This window comes from Phoca vitulina, unplaced genomic scaffold, assembly GCF_004348235.1.
Source record: "Phoca vitulina isolate PV1807 unplaced genomic scaffold, GSC_HSeal_1.0 scaffold1, whole genome shotgun sequence".
In the NCBI taxonomy this organism is placed as follows: Eukaryota; Metazoa; Chordata; class Mammalia; order Carnivora; family Phocidae; genus Phoca; species Phoca vitulina.
In genome coordinates, this window is record NW_022589704.1 from 8,156,972 (window position 1) to 8,172,984 (window position 16,013).

Genomic DNA, 16,013 nt, shown 5'->3' on the forward strand with positions numbered 1-16,013 from the left:
GACGATGGATGACGCTTCCTTGGCCTCCAGCTCCTGTCTTAAAGCCAGGCCCTGTAGGTGCAGGACTCCTGGAGGAGGCCCCAAGCTCAGGAAGACCTGGCCAAGCTTTGGTCTCTGTGTCCACCGTGGGTCTCCACCACCAAACAGTCCTGGGGAGACTCAGGGGCCCAGGGTCCTCCCCCTTTCCCCAGGAGTGTGAGTGTTTGCGCCATGACATTCAGATTCCTCTTCTGCCCCAGCTGCTCGTCCTGCCTTTGTCTAGGGGTTGGAAGCCTCTTGTCAGGCCTCCTGATTCACTCTGCCCCCGTCCAGGAGGCAAGTACAGTTTTTTCGCAATTACAGGTGGTGAAACTGAAGGCCCAGAGCAGTGATAGGACTTGGCCAGGGTCCCGCTGAAATTTCCCTGCCCGGCCTCCATAGGATCTGCTCACCGCCTGTTCAGTGTCCTCTCTGGGAAGTTATGCAGCTGGAAGGAGGCCCCTGGGATGAAATAATTGCAGAGAAAACAGATGGACTGCTGAGGATTCCTCCCTTCCTCTGTGAGCCTGAGAATCCTCCTGCTTTGCCCCAGTGCCAGGAGGGGGCGCTGTTTCACAGAGAGCTGGTTCCCCCTCCTGCGGTGGGGAACTAGACATTCTGTCTTAACCACCCCTTCCCCAGCTTCTGAGAAGCCCTTCTGCACACCTTTCTCACTGGAGGAATACTAATCAAGGCCCCCTTCATGTCCCATAGGGTCTGGGTAGCCGAGTGGACACCAACTGTCCCAAGGAAGGGCCGCATCCCTAGTAGGTGCAACACTCTCACCTTGCCTTCATGGAGGAGGAAAAGGGAAAAGGGACCCACAGGAATGGAGTCTTCTCTCTCCATGTCTCCACCTTTCAGAGGTCCAGGAGGGAGAAGAGGGTCCCAGCCATGTGACTCTCAGATGCTTGGGGTTTGGCACACTTTAGCCCGGCTCTGACTTTTCCCAGTTCCTGTTCCCTCTCTGTGCCTCCCCCCAACTGGCCACTCTCCCTCTGCCTCATCTTTCATGCCCGCCTCCACCCCAAACTTGCTTTTTCCTCCCCACCCTCCAGAGCACAATAGGCTCTCACCCTTGCCGGACAAGCCCTTCCCCCTCTTTATCACAAATGCCTCCAGAACCTACCTCTGCTGACTTGCCTCCCTCCCAAGCCTGCCTCCTCTGGATCTGAAGCCCCCACTTTCCTGAGCATGCAGGGCTCTGCAACGTCTAGGGGCTGCCCTCCTGCTTCCCTCCGTTTCAAGGACTTGCCCTTTGGCGAGGCCGCTCATTGTTTTTCTTTTACTGCAACCCTCTAGGCCTGGGTGCGCTCCACGGTTAGCCCACAGGGCGTCACTGCTTTCTCCTCCTGCCTGCCAGGTCCCTTCCCCGCTCAGCGCAGACTTTTCCTCTCCAGGAAGCCCGCCCTGCTAGCCCAAGCTGGGGGAGCTGCCCTCCCTCCCCACCATTGTCCTTTTCTGCCTATAAAGCTAGTGGCTCTTTCCAGGGGTCCTTCCCTGCAGGGATGGGACTCCGCAGGCTGCCTGGGTGCTCGGTGGATACTTAGGGTATCGGTGGGTGGATAAATGACACATGACAGGAGTCCCTACAGAACTGCCAGACTCCTGAGTGGCCTTTTCTCTCTCTTTTGCCATTGGGAGGAGTTTTCACGCTGAGCGTTCAATAAAGTGCTGCCAACAGTTCCTGTTCAGCTGCTCAGTGGGTCCAACTTTCCCAGGCCTGGCCCCTGGGGCCAGAGCAGAAAAAGCAGACCTCATGAGGGAAAAGCAGGAACGAGGAACCTGAGTCCCCCTTCTAGACCCAAGAGGGAGAGAGCTTCCTCTGCACCTCGCTGTCGGAGGAACCCAAGGCACTGACGTGCTGACTACCTCCTTTCCGGAAGGTTCCTCCAGCCTAGTCCTGGAACTGCTCTCCACCCCACCGTCGGGCAGTTAAGCCCGAGCTGCTCCCTGGCCTGCCCCAGGGAAGCCTCGCTCCACAGGTGACTGTTCCTGGATCCGGTCTGTTGCAAATGACCACAGCCCAGTGGCCAGCAGTGGGGGCTCACCAGAAGATTCCACTTCCAAAGAGGGAAAGTAGAGTCTGAGACTCTACCCACACTGGGGTGGGGTTGGGTGGGGTTGGTTTATTCACTTTAGTCTCAAAGCTCAAAGAGAGGGGAGACTTAGATAGTTAGCCAGCTGTCACCAAGTACGTCCAAGGGACACAAAAGACAGGAAGAACCAGCCTGCAGACATTCAGACAGAAGGAGGTAACCACTGTGCACCAGAAGCTTCCAACCTGTCCTTAATGAGAGGTTTCAGAGGAGGTAGCTATTGTCCCCTGGAAACGAGCCCCATGCCTGGCCCTAGTCAATCTGCCCAGCTCCTTAAACAGGTGTAAATAAAGCGAGTCTCAGGAAGTTCCAGATTGGTAACATTCTCCTTTGATCAGGAGGCAAAGATGAGAGAAGACCTCCATAACCCACTCAGAAATCCCTCCCTCTTCCCCCTTCTTGCTCCTCTGCCTTACTCCTCAAATGAAAGAGTGGTGCCACTCTACGGGTGTTACCAGGGAGCAGTAATCGTGGGGGGCTGCATGGAAGTGGTGAATCAACTCACCAGAACTCCCAAAGGGTGCCCTGTCAATGTCTGAATCCTCTTCCGGGCTCAGAAATTCTGCTACCCCAAACTCAGACCTCGGGTGCGGGTTATTTCCTAAACAAAGGGGCCTTGGGCTCGGTGGGTGTGCAGTCCCAGGTGGGAAGGAGACAGCCTGAGGGGACTGTGTGCCATCGCTGCCTGCCGTCTAGGCCCAGCTGTGGGAACTACCCACGGGGCACCTGATTCCCCTTGCTCTTCTTGACTGTCACTGCCCTGTGCCTCGGGCACAGCTTCCGTTCCCTGAAACAACTCCTCCAGGCACCTGCATCTGGCTGTGGTCTTCGTGCCTAGGGACCGCCCCCATGCCCCTGTTGTGTGCTCTCCAGCAGAGCTCCTGCTGGGTGGCATGGGATCATACACTTCGGCACCTGGCTCAATTCTTGAGGTGCCCATCCCCAAGGGACTCCTCAGAGCCCAAGGCACCAAGACACCCTGCCCCAGGAGAGGGAGTTGTGAGCAGCAGGTATAAGTGACTTTTGTCCCGGCAGCTTCAGCACAGATCTATCTGAGGCTGAAAACAACGAAGGCAACCGCCTGTCACAGTTCACGGAAGCCACACTGGGCTCGAAGCTGGGTAAAGCTCCCTCCCCAGCCCGTGCAGGTGCATAGGACACCGCAGCGAACATCCTCACGCTGCGGTTCTTCGGTTCCTCGCGTGGGTGCAGACAGGCTCGGGCGCGCACCCGTGAGCGCACACGGAAGCCATCCGCCGGGTCAGGGCGGTTCTGTGCGGCGGACCCAGGCTGAGCGCGAACTTAGAGCCACGGTGACGGGTACAGGATGCTCATACGCGCCGGCACCACTATCTCGGGCCTGCCATCTTAGCGCATCTGTTCGCGATTCACTCTCAAACACACCCGCAGGCGAAAAGCTTGCCCTCTCCCGTGCAGGACTTGCGCTCCCCCCTGCGGCCCCCGGGCAAACCTCGCTCTCCCCGCGCCTCCCGCCCAGATCTCCGCCCCATCCTCTGCCTCCCTAACTTGAAGACGTTGGTGCGATCTGAACTCCTGAGTAGGTGAAAGGTGGAGCCGCAGTACCAGGCCTGCACCTGTCTGGTGCCCAGGGAAGAGTTTGGCAACAAGACAGATCTGCGTAGATTTCGGGCTGGGCCAACTTTACCGCTGTGCGGCTTTGGGCAAGTGACTTAGTTCCTCTGAGCCTGTCTTTGCACCTGCACAGAGGGAAACTGATCCCTTCTAGGGAGAGCGCGTGTGTTGAGGTCCAAGCGTGTGTGCAGGGCACCGGGAGCACCAACGCTTGGCATGCCTGGCACGCGCTCGCTGCAAATGGAGTTCCCTGTGCGCGCCGCTTTGCAGCCGCGAGTGCAGCGGGAGAGAGCTGGCGGAGCCGCGGGATCCCTCCGGGGCTGGGATGGAGGTGGGGGCAGTGGGGGAGCCCCCGCGGCCCCCTCCGGGCCCTCGGCGCGCGTGCCATTGGCCCGGGCGGCCGGGTGGGCGGGAGGATGACATCAGCGGCAGGTTGGATTATAAAGGCGCGAGCGGAGCCGCGGGCTCAGAGCGCACCCAGCCGGCGCCGCGCAGCACTGGGACTCGCGCCCACACCGCAGCCCGGCCAGCCTGCTCCGCGCTCGCCTGCCTGTCCGCCCAACGGCCCGTGCGCCCTCGCTGCCGCGGGTCTGCGCCCCTCGACCCCACCGGCACCATGCACCTCTCCCAGCTGCTGGCCTGCGCCCTGCTGCTCACGCTACTCTCGCTCCGGCCCTCCGAAGCCAAGCCCGGGGCGCCGCCGAAGGTGGGTGCTGTTGCATGCACAGCGGGACTGTGAGGGGCTATGGGAGGGCTGGGCGCCTAGAAGGATGCGGCGCGCAAGAGGGAGCAGAGGGCGGGAAGGCGGCCCTCTTCTCCGAGCTGTGCACGGGTGAGAGCCGGGGAGCCCTCGAAACCAACTCGGGGGTCTAGGTCCCCAGCCTCGGGAGAACGTCGACAGATGCGCAGCCCCTGCCCCAGTGTGGCCAGCCCGGCAGGGGGCAAAGGAGGGGAGGGCAAGGGGCTCCCGAAGGAGCGGACAGCGGCGGCTGCGTGGCAGGTGGCTGCCGGGCCAAGCTGTCCGGCATCTGTGGGGGCGCGCTCAGGGCTCGGAAGGGACAAATCGCGCTGGCGGGCGCGTCGGGCTGGAGCATCAGGGGTCCCGCAAAGTACCTCGCGCTGCCGCCGGGCGTCCCTTCACCTGCCCTCCCTTTCCCTCGGACAGGTCCCGCGAACTCCGCCGGGAGAGGAGCTGGCCGAGCCCCAGGCTGCGGGCGGCGGTCAGAAGAAGGGCGACAAAACTCCCGGGGGCGGCGGCGCCAACCTCAAGGGCGACCGGTCGCGACTGCTCCGCGACCTGCGCGTGGACACCAAGTCGCGGGCGGCGTGGGCCCGCCTTCTGCATGAGCACCCCAACGCGCGCAAATACAAAGGAGGCAACAAGAAGGGCTTGTCCAAGGGCTGCTTCGGCCTCAAGCTGGACCGGATCGGCTCCATGAGCGGCTTGGGATGTTAGTGCGGCGACCCCTGGCGGCGGTGAGTACCACCAACCCTGGCGGCCCGGAGCTTGTGCGCACCTAGCTCCCCCGCGGCGCCCGTCAGAACCAAGCCTGAATACCCCACCCCACCCCACCCCACCCCACCCGCGCCGCCCGCAGGCGGGTCCCTCTCTGATCCCCTGGCGCTGGGATCGTTCCGCCTCCCAGCCGACCTTTGGAGGCGAGCCAGGCGATCGCAGCACGAGAACCAGTGTGTGTGCGAGGCATTTGCCCCCAACCCCATTGATCGTCCCATTTTACAGAAGAAAAAAGTGAGGGATAAAGCGGTCAGGGAACTGTGGCCAGGTCAGAAATGGCTCAACACGGATGAACCCACCTCACTTCCTTTAGAGAAGCAGAGACAACTTGGTGGGGTCCTGCCCACTCCCCGACGACCATAAGCCAACCAGCAGAACTGGTTTTTTGAGGGTAATTGAGGCCATTTGAGGGTATTGAGGGGAGATGGCGGGTTCGTGGGAGCAGAGAAGGAAGGGCAAACACACAAGCGGAGGGTAAGTTTATCTACCAGCCACTGATATCGTGGTGCCCAGGCATTAGGCAGCCCAGAGGTCAGGGCTGCTTCCCGGGACTGATTTGGACATGCTTGGGGAAATACCTGCCCCTTCACAATAGAGAGAATAGCCCTCTGTCGGCATCACCAGGACGCCCTTCTGCCCCAGAGCTTTCTGATTCTTACTCCTTCTCTAAACCGTGGCTGTGAGCAGACTGGTCTGTCCAGGGTCCTGATGCTGCTTGCTGCCTGCAAGACTTCAGGATGGAAACTCAGTGTTCGTGGCATTATTTCAGGGCAGGGAAAAAGACTAAAATAAATCTTTTTTTTTTTGCCCCAACCTGGGCCTCAGCATGTCCCAAACGGCTCCTCACCATCTCCCGGCCTCCATCGTGCCTGGGACCTCTGTCTCTGGCGTGGCCTCCACACCCTCTACTAGGGCTGGAAACCCCTGTGCTCCCTTCAGGCCCTGCCGGGTGCTGCATCCTGGCAGTGTGGCAAAGACCCTCCCCACGTCCCCCCTGCTGTCCGTCCCTGCTGCCCATCAGTTCTCACGGAGAAACAGAGCCCACCTCTGAAAGTGACATTCAAGTGCTTTAGGATCTGACTCTTTTTGGTGTCCAACATTTCCTGGCAGCCTGGCGGCTGCCATTCTGGATCACACAGCCTGTCTGTCCCACTCCGAGACCACGGGGAAGCGGCTCTCTTACCCTGGAAGCCTTGTCAGCGTCCGTGCTATCTGCCCCCAGAGGGCAACGAGAGCGCCCCTCTTTGAAGCTCTCCAGCACATTGCCTAAGCCTTTTTGACAGCACAGAACCCTTTTTCAACAGAGCCATAGTTGCTTGGGAACCTATTTAGCTCCTCCAGATGAACTCATGAGCAGCTTGAGGGCCAAGCGCTAGCCAAAGGTGATCTGGAACCCACGGCAGCCCAAAGAGGCTTTTAAAAATACTTGTCAATGACCAGAGAAACATGCCCCCCACCCAGCTTAGGGGCATTGCTCTCCCACCCGCCTGGGCTTGAGCAGGGTCTCTCCTCTGTGCAGCCAGACCTGACCGTGTGTCCCCCCCATTTCTGCAGGGGCTTCGTTTGTCTGAGATCTTGACTCGCCCCTGCCCAGGAAGAGGTGATTCTGGCCTTTCGTAGCTTCCATTGCCCTGGCTTTGCTCTCTTCCGTCTGTCTGAACAATGAAGAGATGGGGCTACGGGCCTCACATTTTTCGTTCATGTTGATTTAAGCACTGACCTCAAACTTTAGAATCTAAACAAATGTTATTCAATGGGTTAGCAGGGGACAAGATGAGGAAGGGGGCCTGGGAAGTGTCTGGCGTGCACGTCCCCCTAGGCTCCTTGTTCTTGGGTGCGGCTGGCTGGGGAGCTGCTGGGCAGGAGGCCAGATCGCTAGGACTCTCAGCCCCTTGGACGAGGGAAATTTGTCGACCTCCCAGAAGTTCTGTCCTTCAGCTGAACAGCCACCTCCGACACCTTAACCTTCTCAGCCCCACCCTCACGCCACAGCCGTCAGGATAAGACAGAGCATCCTTCCTGTTGCCGGCAGCCTCCTAGCGAGGACGACCGGGCAGTTCTCTGTCTCAGCTTCAAAGACAAAGACAGCTTAGATTTTTCACATTAATGAAAACTCATACCAGGCTGTGGCCATTTCTTCACTCAGGAGTTGACTTTGGCTCTAAGCAACCACCATAATGACTGTCGCTGACGGTTATAGTCTTGATTATAAAATTCTAATGACAGAGACGGGGTGTGGCCGATGCCTGAATGAACACCTTGCCCAGGAGCCCCAGGGACATCCCAGACATCTGTCATCTGTTTAAACACATGGGGCAGCCAGAGACGGGAGTTGAGGGACAGTTCATCAAGGCCCAGGGTCCCTGTGCGTGTGCTGGCCTCTGGGAGGGCACCACACCGTCTCAGGGGGACTCCTTCCTCGGGCCCAGAGCACCCACACGCCCATTAGCAGAGAGCTGGTAGAGGCCTCAGCAGAGGACTCTTTTAACTCTCAACCCAGCGAACCCAGTATGACCATTCCTTGCCCCGGGGCTGGCGGGAGACCCCGCTTCCTCTGCGTCTGAAGGGGACCCTTTCTGCGGCACAGCGAGCTGCAGACGGAAGGGCTATTTAATGAGGGGCAGCTTGACCCAGACACTCTGCCAATGTCCATCGTGTGGCCCCCTGTTGAATCTTAAAGCCGGCCCCGGGGAGGTGGCTATTATCCCATTTTATGGGTGAGGAAAGCGATACTCAAAGCTATCCAGGGCCATCCAGGAAGTTAATGTCAGAGTTGGGATTCGAGCCCAGAACTCCCAACTCCTCAGATGGGTGCCTTCTCCTTCCCTCAGCTGTCACGCAGACACAGAAAGCTGAGGCAAGCACCTCGCGGAGGGTTTGTGTCATTAGCAAAAAAAGAGAGGAGGGCATTTGCACTCTCCTCTCTCCTCCCCGCGCCTCACCGGGTGCCAAGGGCCAGGCCTGCAGGGAGCCTGAGGGGGAGGAAAGCTGGCAGACATCCTGGTTCCACCTGCACTGGGGCAGGAAGTGCCAGGGACACAGCAGATGAGGTGAGGGCCAGAGAGGGGCCCCTTCCCCGCTCCAGGACGGCCTGGTCAGGGCTAGTCGGCCCAGGTGGGACTCGGCTTCACATTGCTCGGGAAAAGGGCCTGTCCTGCAGGCTGGGCTTCTCAGCTGAGTGTCCCATGTCCCCTCTGTGTTTCAGGATTGGGAACTTGCTCCGTTTTGCTGAGGTCATTCTTGGTCATCAGCCTCACAGCATCTGGAAGCACCTCCAACGCAATGTGGCTTTTACATTTCCTTTTTTTTTTTCCTGGTACTAGGAATACACAACACCAGCTGTTTTATTATTATTTGGGAAGGGGGGTATGATTTTATTGTTTGGGGTTTTTTTTAATGAAAAATAAAAAGTTATATATTATATATATTATATACATGCAACACACACACCTACACGAACGTGATGACAAGGGACAGTTTTTAAGAGACTGACAAAACCAGCTGTAAAACATTGCTGTTTGTAAATTCATGTCATGCATAAATGTATTTATGTTGTAAAGCTATTTATATTGTTTATAAAGAGATATTTATAAAAATTTTATTTATGTAACTAAATGAAAGAAGTCAATCATTGTAATGTTTTTGTCTTAACTAGTGGAAAAATGTAAAAAAAAAGTCATTCCATGAACATCTTGAAAACTGTCTTTATTTACTTACTGCATTTATTGTTTAGATATTAGTCTGAGGAAGAGGGGAAATGTGAAGACAAGGCTTTTGCCTTTCTTCCCTCCAGCTGTAGGTTCAACCAGTTTCCCGATTCTGGATTTGTTTGTATCAGAATCCCCTGGGGATCCTGGGGCGCATGGGTGGCTCAGTCGGTTAAGCGTCTGCTTTCAGCTCGGGTCATGATCCCGGGGTCCTGGGATCTAGCCCCACGTCGGGTTCCCTGATCAGTGGGGAGCCTGCTTCTCCCTCTGCCTCTGCCCCCCCGGCTCATGCTTTCTCTCCCTCTCTCTCCCCTCCCTCTCTCTCAAATAAATAAATAAAATCTCAAAAAAAAAAAAAACGAGAAAAGATCTTGGGGATCTTGCTAAAAGTAAAGACTCCTGCCCCCACCAACCCCCTGATTGACTGAATCTGAGCCCCCCCAGGCAGGATAAGACTCGCCATGTGCATTTTGTCTCCGGTGGTTCTAACCAGTTCGGCCCGGTCAGGAGGCCCTGCTCAGAGCCCTTCACAGCTGGGAAGTCAGATGCTGTGAATTAAATTAACATGGAATTTAGCTGACTGAGAGTCCTCTAATTCTACTCCATCTTTTCTCTGTTATTAGAGGAGGGAAAGAACTGGAAACTCTTCTTCTGTTTGGAGAGATTTAGGTTTCTGTGTAGGTTGCAGAATTGGTCAGGTTACCCTGTGAATCTTAGCGCACAAACGCATATGGTGGGTCGTTTTATCTGAAGAGTGAATGTCCTGGTCAACAGGGACCGAGGCCGAGGACCTCAGAGAGAACAGGAGCTATTAGCTTCCGTGTTTGCACAGTGTGCTGTGCTTTGCCAGGGGCTGTGGTGTTTCTCTTCACTTGAAGCTGCTAACAATTACGATTCCTATGCCCCGTGGAGCCTGAATGTGACATTATGAATATTTAGAATCTCTTTGCCTGAAACCTGCAAGAAAATCAAGTAACTCCGAGATAATCTCACCACATCCTTGGCGTGGTGACCCCTTGCATCTGTCTCCTGTCCCCTGTTGGGTGAAAGCAGGGACAAAAAGAGCCTTTCGGGCTGGTTATATCAGCTGGGAGGGAATTGGACAGCGTGGCCCCAAGGTCACAGGTCGGCAGGCCTGGCTGAGTGGTTTCCCGGGAAAACCGGCACGTGGGGGAGGTGGCCAGGACACCCAGCCTTTCTGCTGACATCGGAGCTCATGGCCTTTCTTCCCTGCAGCTGCAGGTTCTCGGGACAACCCAGTGACCTCACCCAGGTGAGAAAACTGCTTCTAAGACAGGTTCCAGCTGGGGAAGGTTAGGGCCCTTCCCACCCCCACGCTCAACTTCCGCCACTGCCCCAGGGAACAGCTCGTCCAGGGTGTGGCTCTCTTCCTCGGTCTCACCCCACCTCTGTGGCTCAGAACTCGGGTGCCTACGTCAATGAGGGGGAGGGCTTGCGGCACTCAGCCCTCACCAGTGCCTCAGTTCACTGTGCGTCTGCAGACCCCATGCCAGGGGATGCAGAGGGGGGCTGCAGAAGCAGGGGGAACAAGAAGGCAAGGGGTACACTGTGGGCTTTGCTGGTGGTGAGGTAAGCACATCTCCCCTAACCCCAAAGACACAAGGGGGGAGAATTCTGGGATTCAGGGAGTCACTAAAAGTTTTAGTGGACAGGATCTGGGGTGCCAGTAACCCCCCAGGACAGGATCTGGGGTGCCAGTAACCCCCCAGGCCAAGTATACATGCTATCCTACCAAGTAGCTCTCACCCCATGAATTAGTCCACAAATAGCTTCAGTCCCCACGGGGTGGAAGCCAGTCCCTTGTTCTGTTGGCTTAAGATGTTGCTAGACAGCCAGTCCTCCTTTGCTATCCAAACCTGAAATCTTATGGCTGCTTCCTCAGCAGTGACAAGGACATGTCATCCCGGCAGGAATTTCTGCTGAAAAGCCAGGAAGGATAGACAAATATTCCATAAATAACAGGACAAGTTTTGAAACCTTCAGAGATTTCCCCAGGTGGTATTACCCAAGAAATTCCAATCCTCTGGTCTGGGTCTTGGTCTCCCCCGTCTCCCCAAGCACCTTGCCTCCAAAGCTGCCTGGGGAACCCACAGCTTCTGTCTCGTGCAGGGTGACCACGATAGCCAGGACCACCTGGAAGGTATGGCTCCAGAGAGGTACCATCCCTGCGCCTACCATGGAGGTGATGGGAGCACTAAGGAGACAGAGTCTCCAGATCCTCGGCCAGGCACGTGCGTGGTTCCAGGAGTCTACCTCTGCCCCTCCACACACCCAAGACGTGGGAGGTCCTCCGGTGATAGCCATGACCCCGAAGGGGTGGTCCGAAATGGACTGCACAGGAGCAGGGAGCCTCTGGGGGTGATCGGAGAGATGACAATGTCTGAACAGGCTCAGAGCCTGGAAAGGGACAGACCGAGGAGCCCCCTCTCTTAGGGACCATGTAAGTGGGGAGGGTCCCATCAGAAATGGAATTTGACTCAGACGGTTCACATGAAGGGGCTTTACTGAAGGTACTACTCACAGAGGTGTGGGCAGGTGCCACTGAGGAGCCAGGGGCTGGCCACTTCCTCCCCTGGGAGGAAAGGAGGAAGCTGTCCCTGAGTTGGAGCTGGGTGGAGGGGGTGTCCCATGGGAGCTGGGCCATGGTGCAGGACATGTCCCCAAAACAGGGAGAAATACCCCAACCTCTCTCTCCCCTCCTTGCTCCCTCTCTTGCTGGTGTCTCACAGGCTGTAGGCTGAGGCTGGGAGGCGTTTCTCTCTCTGGTACCTTAGTAAGGTCCATCCTTCCTGGTTCGTCCTGATTCTGACATCACATTGTCTGTCAGTCAGTTCGGAGTGCTGTGAGTTTGGGTCCTCATCTACACCTTCCTGTATGTGTGGCCCTCTCCAGAAACAGTTTTGGAGCCAGGAACTGTTTGCCAACAAAGTACATTTCAGATTTGCGAGGGGCAGAAGTTTATCTACTTCATGAATGTTTTTCCCTTTTTCATGGTACCAGGACACAGGCTCTTAATTAATTCCACTATTTTGCTATTTTCTGATCTGTATATTTTTGCTCATATATTTTTTTACTTAGTAATGTTATCTATATTGATTTTCTTAACAACCTCCTTCTACCTTTTCTCAATTTGTAATTGAACATTGATCTCTGAGTACAGCTAAGTGTCACTGTCATTTAAGGACTTCCTACATCACATGCCCCGTATTTCCTAGTAAAGTCTTTTTTATCTGATATGAACATTATCAGTCCAACTTTATTTTTATTTGTGCTTGATATCTTTGTGCAAACTTGGATTCTTCCCCTTGCTGTGTATTTTTTTTTTTATTTAGGTGTGTTTATCAAGTTTTAGATTAAAATATATGTAATTTGAGACATTTTGGAATGTAATAAGGAAACTAGATTGTTCACATTTGCCGTCATTATTGCTTATTCTTGGGCCAACTTCTTCGTCTGCATTTTAACTCTGTTTTTAAGGTTCTTTAATTTTTTTTTTTGTCCTTTACATTTAATTTTTTTTTCTGTAGACTGTTTTGCTTGCTTTTATCTTCTGCAATGATTTGGAAAGTAGACATCCTGTTTTTAATTCTGTTAGTGGTTCCATTTATTTTTTCATGAAAATTATTAAACCCACATTTATATTATTATCAAAATCAAAATCACAAACAATAACTGCAGGCTCCTTCACAAGAGAGACAAAGAATCTAGCCCATTTGCTTTTTCCCTGGTCTCTGTCCTTTCTGGATCTCAATTAACATAATCTGAGGGCACTCTCCTCAACTGGACCATTAAAACCACCAAAACATCCTCTCTCCAAAATTCCTTCAGCTTTCTGTTCGTTGCCCCATTGCAATCAGATATTTAGACCTTCGACCCTAACCCTCTTCCCCAGATGGGGTCCCATTGCACACTATCCCTTTCCCTGGGCTGGCTTCTCTACCCACTGCCTGTCTGTCTCCACGGTCTTTGGGGGGTGGGGCGCTCCAGCAGGTCTGGGGTTTCCATTTCAGCCCCAGGGTATGGTATGGGGTGTGTGTGTGTGTGTGTGTGTGTGTGGTATGTGTGGTGTATGTGTGTAGGGATGTGTGTGTATGTATGTTGGGGGCATATGGTGTGGTGTTTATGTTGTGTGGGGAGTGGTGTGTGTATGTTGTGTGGTGTGTGTGTATGATGTATATGTAGGGTGTGTGTGTGTGTGTTGTGGGGGCTCTGCTGTGTGCGGTGTGCATTGTGCACGCGTGTCGTGCATTGTGCATGCGTGCGTGTGTGTATGATGTATGTGTACGGTGTGTGTGTGTGTTTGGGGGCTGGTGGTGTGTGTGCGGTGTGCATTGCGCACGCGTGTCTGTGCGGTGTGCGTGCGTGCGCAGGGGCGGTGTGCGGGCCGCGCCTCCCCCCGGGCAGTGCGGGGTGCGCTTCCTGCCCGGCGCCCGCCGCCCGCCGCCCCCTTCCCTTCCCGCGCGCTGCCTCCCCGAGCGGAGCACGCAGCGGCTGCGCATCGCTCCTCTGGCCGCAGAGCTGCAGACCCGGAGCTGGACAGACTTGTCACCCCCCGGGCTGGCCGGCTCTCCAAGGCCTCTCTCGGAGGCCTTCACCCCCTTTGTTTAATCTGCTGGGGAGCCCCGTGAGGCCAAAGCGAGGTTCCAGGTGTTGAGCTGGGTCAGAGAAGGCGCCCCACACCTGGATGGACACCAGGGGGCGCCACAGCTCTGGACCGATCAAGGGCTCCCAGGGGACAAAGGCAGACAGGGCTGAGTGCGGGCCAGAGAGGCAGGGCGTCGAGCGAGCGAGGTGCCCTGTGGCCCACGTGCGAACTGGGGCATGGACCCCAGGCGTGGGTGCTCAGGGTGAGATGGGGGACGCGGGCTGCGCCTTGAGCCCTGAGCCCTGGGAAGCGCTACACGACTCCCTCTCCTGGCTTGGGGCTCAGGTCCGTTGGTCTGTGGGCTCGGTTCACACATCCTTCCAGGGCCAATGAAGGCCCAGGCCTGGTGTGAATTCTGAGTGTGAGCAGAGCGCAGGGCCGGCAGACTGCCGCAGCAGCCTCCTGGGGGCACGCCGCCCAAAACAGGTTGGGCCCCAGGAGGGCTGCCGGAGCTGCTCAGGATCTGCCTCCTTTCCATGCCGTGAAGTACCTCCAGTTTGTGAGCTCACGCACCCCATCAGTAAGATCTTGGGTGTCTTATTTATTTGTACATGAAATGCAAGCACTTCTGTGTTAATGAAATTGTAAGATTGTGTATATATATACTTTCTTCCCAGGCCCCGGGATAGGCCCGCACTCCCGTATGAAGTGCGCCAGCCCAAAGAGCCCTCAGCACCTTTGCACGGAAGGCCTGGTGGGGGGCATGGGATGGGATGGAGGGAATGGTGTCAGCTCCTACATGATCCATGAGCCGTGGAATGGGGAGACTAGGCCTAAACTCAAGGAGAAGGTTGAGATCATTCTTTGAGGCTGGAGATGGGGTGACATCTGACAGGATCTTTACCAAATGGTGACGGCTGTTATCCCTAGATGAGGGATTTCAGGTGGCTCTTTTTATTCTCTGTACTTCTGGTTGGACTTGCACTGTATGCAATGAAGAGGTGGAAGGTATATGTATGTATGTAGATATAAGTGTGTATATATGTGTGCATGTGTGTAGATGTGTGTATGTGCCCACACACACATGTTCGTGGCAGCATTATTCATAACAACCAAAAAAGTAGAAACAACCCAGATGTCCATCAGCGGGTGAATGCATTTGTAAAAATGGTATATCCATACAGTGGGAAATTATTCATCTGTAAAGGAAGTACTACACATGCTTACAACACCAATGAAATTTAAAAATATGAGGCCATAAGTAAAAGAAGCCAGACATAAAAGGTCACGTATCGTATGGTTCCATCTACGTGAAAAGTTCCAGAATAGGCACATCAATAGGGACAGAAAGTACATTCTGAGTGGTTGTCTAGGGTCGCAGTGGGAGTGTGAGGAGATATAGGGAGGGACTGTTAACGGGTATCCGATTTCTTTTTGGGGTTAGGAAAACAGTCTCAAACTGATTGTGATGATGGTTCACAAGCCTGAATAGACTGAAAACCACGGACTTGCTCTTCCTCCCCCTCTTCTCCATGGACGAGCCCACGTGACCACTCCTGCCCCAGGACTTTGCCCTTGCCGCTCTCTCGGTCTGGACCAGCGGTGTCCCCCTCTATTCTCGTGGTGCATTCACTTACTCAGATCTCAGCTCAAATGCCAACTCCTCAGCCAGGCCCTCCCTGACCATCTTCTCTGGGATACCTTCCCACTTGACTGCCCCACGCACTGGTTACCCTCTTACCCTGCTTTGTTTTTCTTCCGACATTTATATTATGTGCTTCTTTGTTTAGTGCCTGCCTTCCCCACTAGAATGTAAATTCCATAGGGGCAGGATTTTGTCTTGTTTACACTGCAAGTCCAGCGTCTAGACTCTAAAACACGATAAGTGCTCAATAAATATTTGTCAGGTGAATAAATCATCATGTTTACAGCCAAATCCTGGGTAACTGCTCAGTAACAAGCAAGTTTAAAAAACATGTAAGTTAATGGAAGTGACTTTTAGCCAGTTCGGAAAATGCAGTCTGTCTTTTAAAATGTACTTCCTATACAAACTACAATGAAATATCACCTCACACCTGTCAGAATGGAGAGAATCAACAACACAAGAAACAACAGATGTTGGCGAGGATGTGGAGAAAAAGACACCCTTGTGCACCGTTGGGGGGAATGCAGACTGGTGCAGCCACTGTGGAGAACAGTATGGAGGGTCCTCCAAAAATTAAAACTAGAACTACCCTATGATCCAGTAATCACACGACTGGGTATTTACTCCCAAAATACAAAAACGCTAATTCAAAGGGATACACACACCCCTATGTTTATTGCAGCATTATTTACAATAGCCAAATTATGGAAGCAAGTGTCCATCGATTGGAGAACAGATAAAGAAGATGTGGCATGTATTTACAATGGAATATTACTCAGCCATAAGAAAGAATGAAGTCTTGCCATTTGCAACAACATAGATGGAGCTA

General features: G+C 54.5%; 1 protein-coding gene across 1 annotated transcript; it reads left to right on the top strand.

The window, feature by feature from the left end:
• The first annotated feature begins 4,201 nt into the window (after positions 1–4,201).
• Positions 4,202–8,606, top strand: NPPC (natriuretic peptide C). Its single transcript, XM_032409849.1, has 3 exons — positions 4,202–4,416; positions 4,876–5,186; positions 8,432–8,606. The coding sequence occupies exons 1-2, from the start codon at positions 4,327–4,329 to the stop codon at positions 5,164–5,166; spliced, it is 381 nt and encodes a 126-aa protein (XP_032265740.1). The 5' UTR covers positions 4,202–4,326; the 3' UTR covers positions 5,167–5,186; positions 8,432–8,606.
• Positions 8,607–16,013: the final 7,407 nt, after the last annotated feature.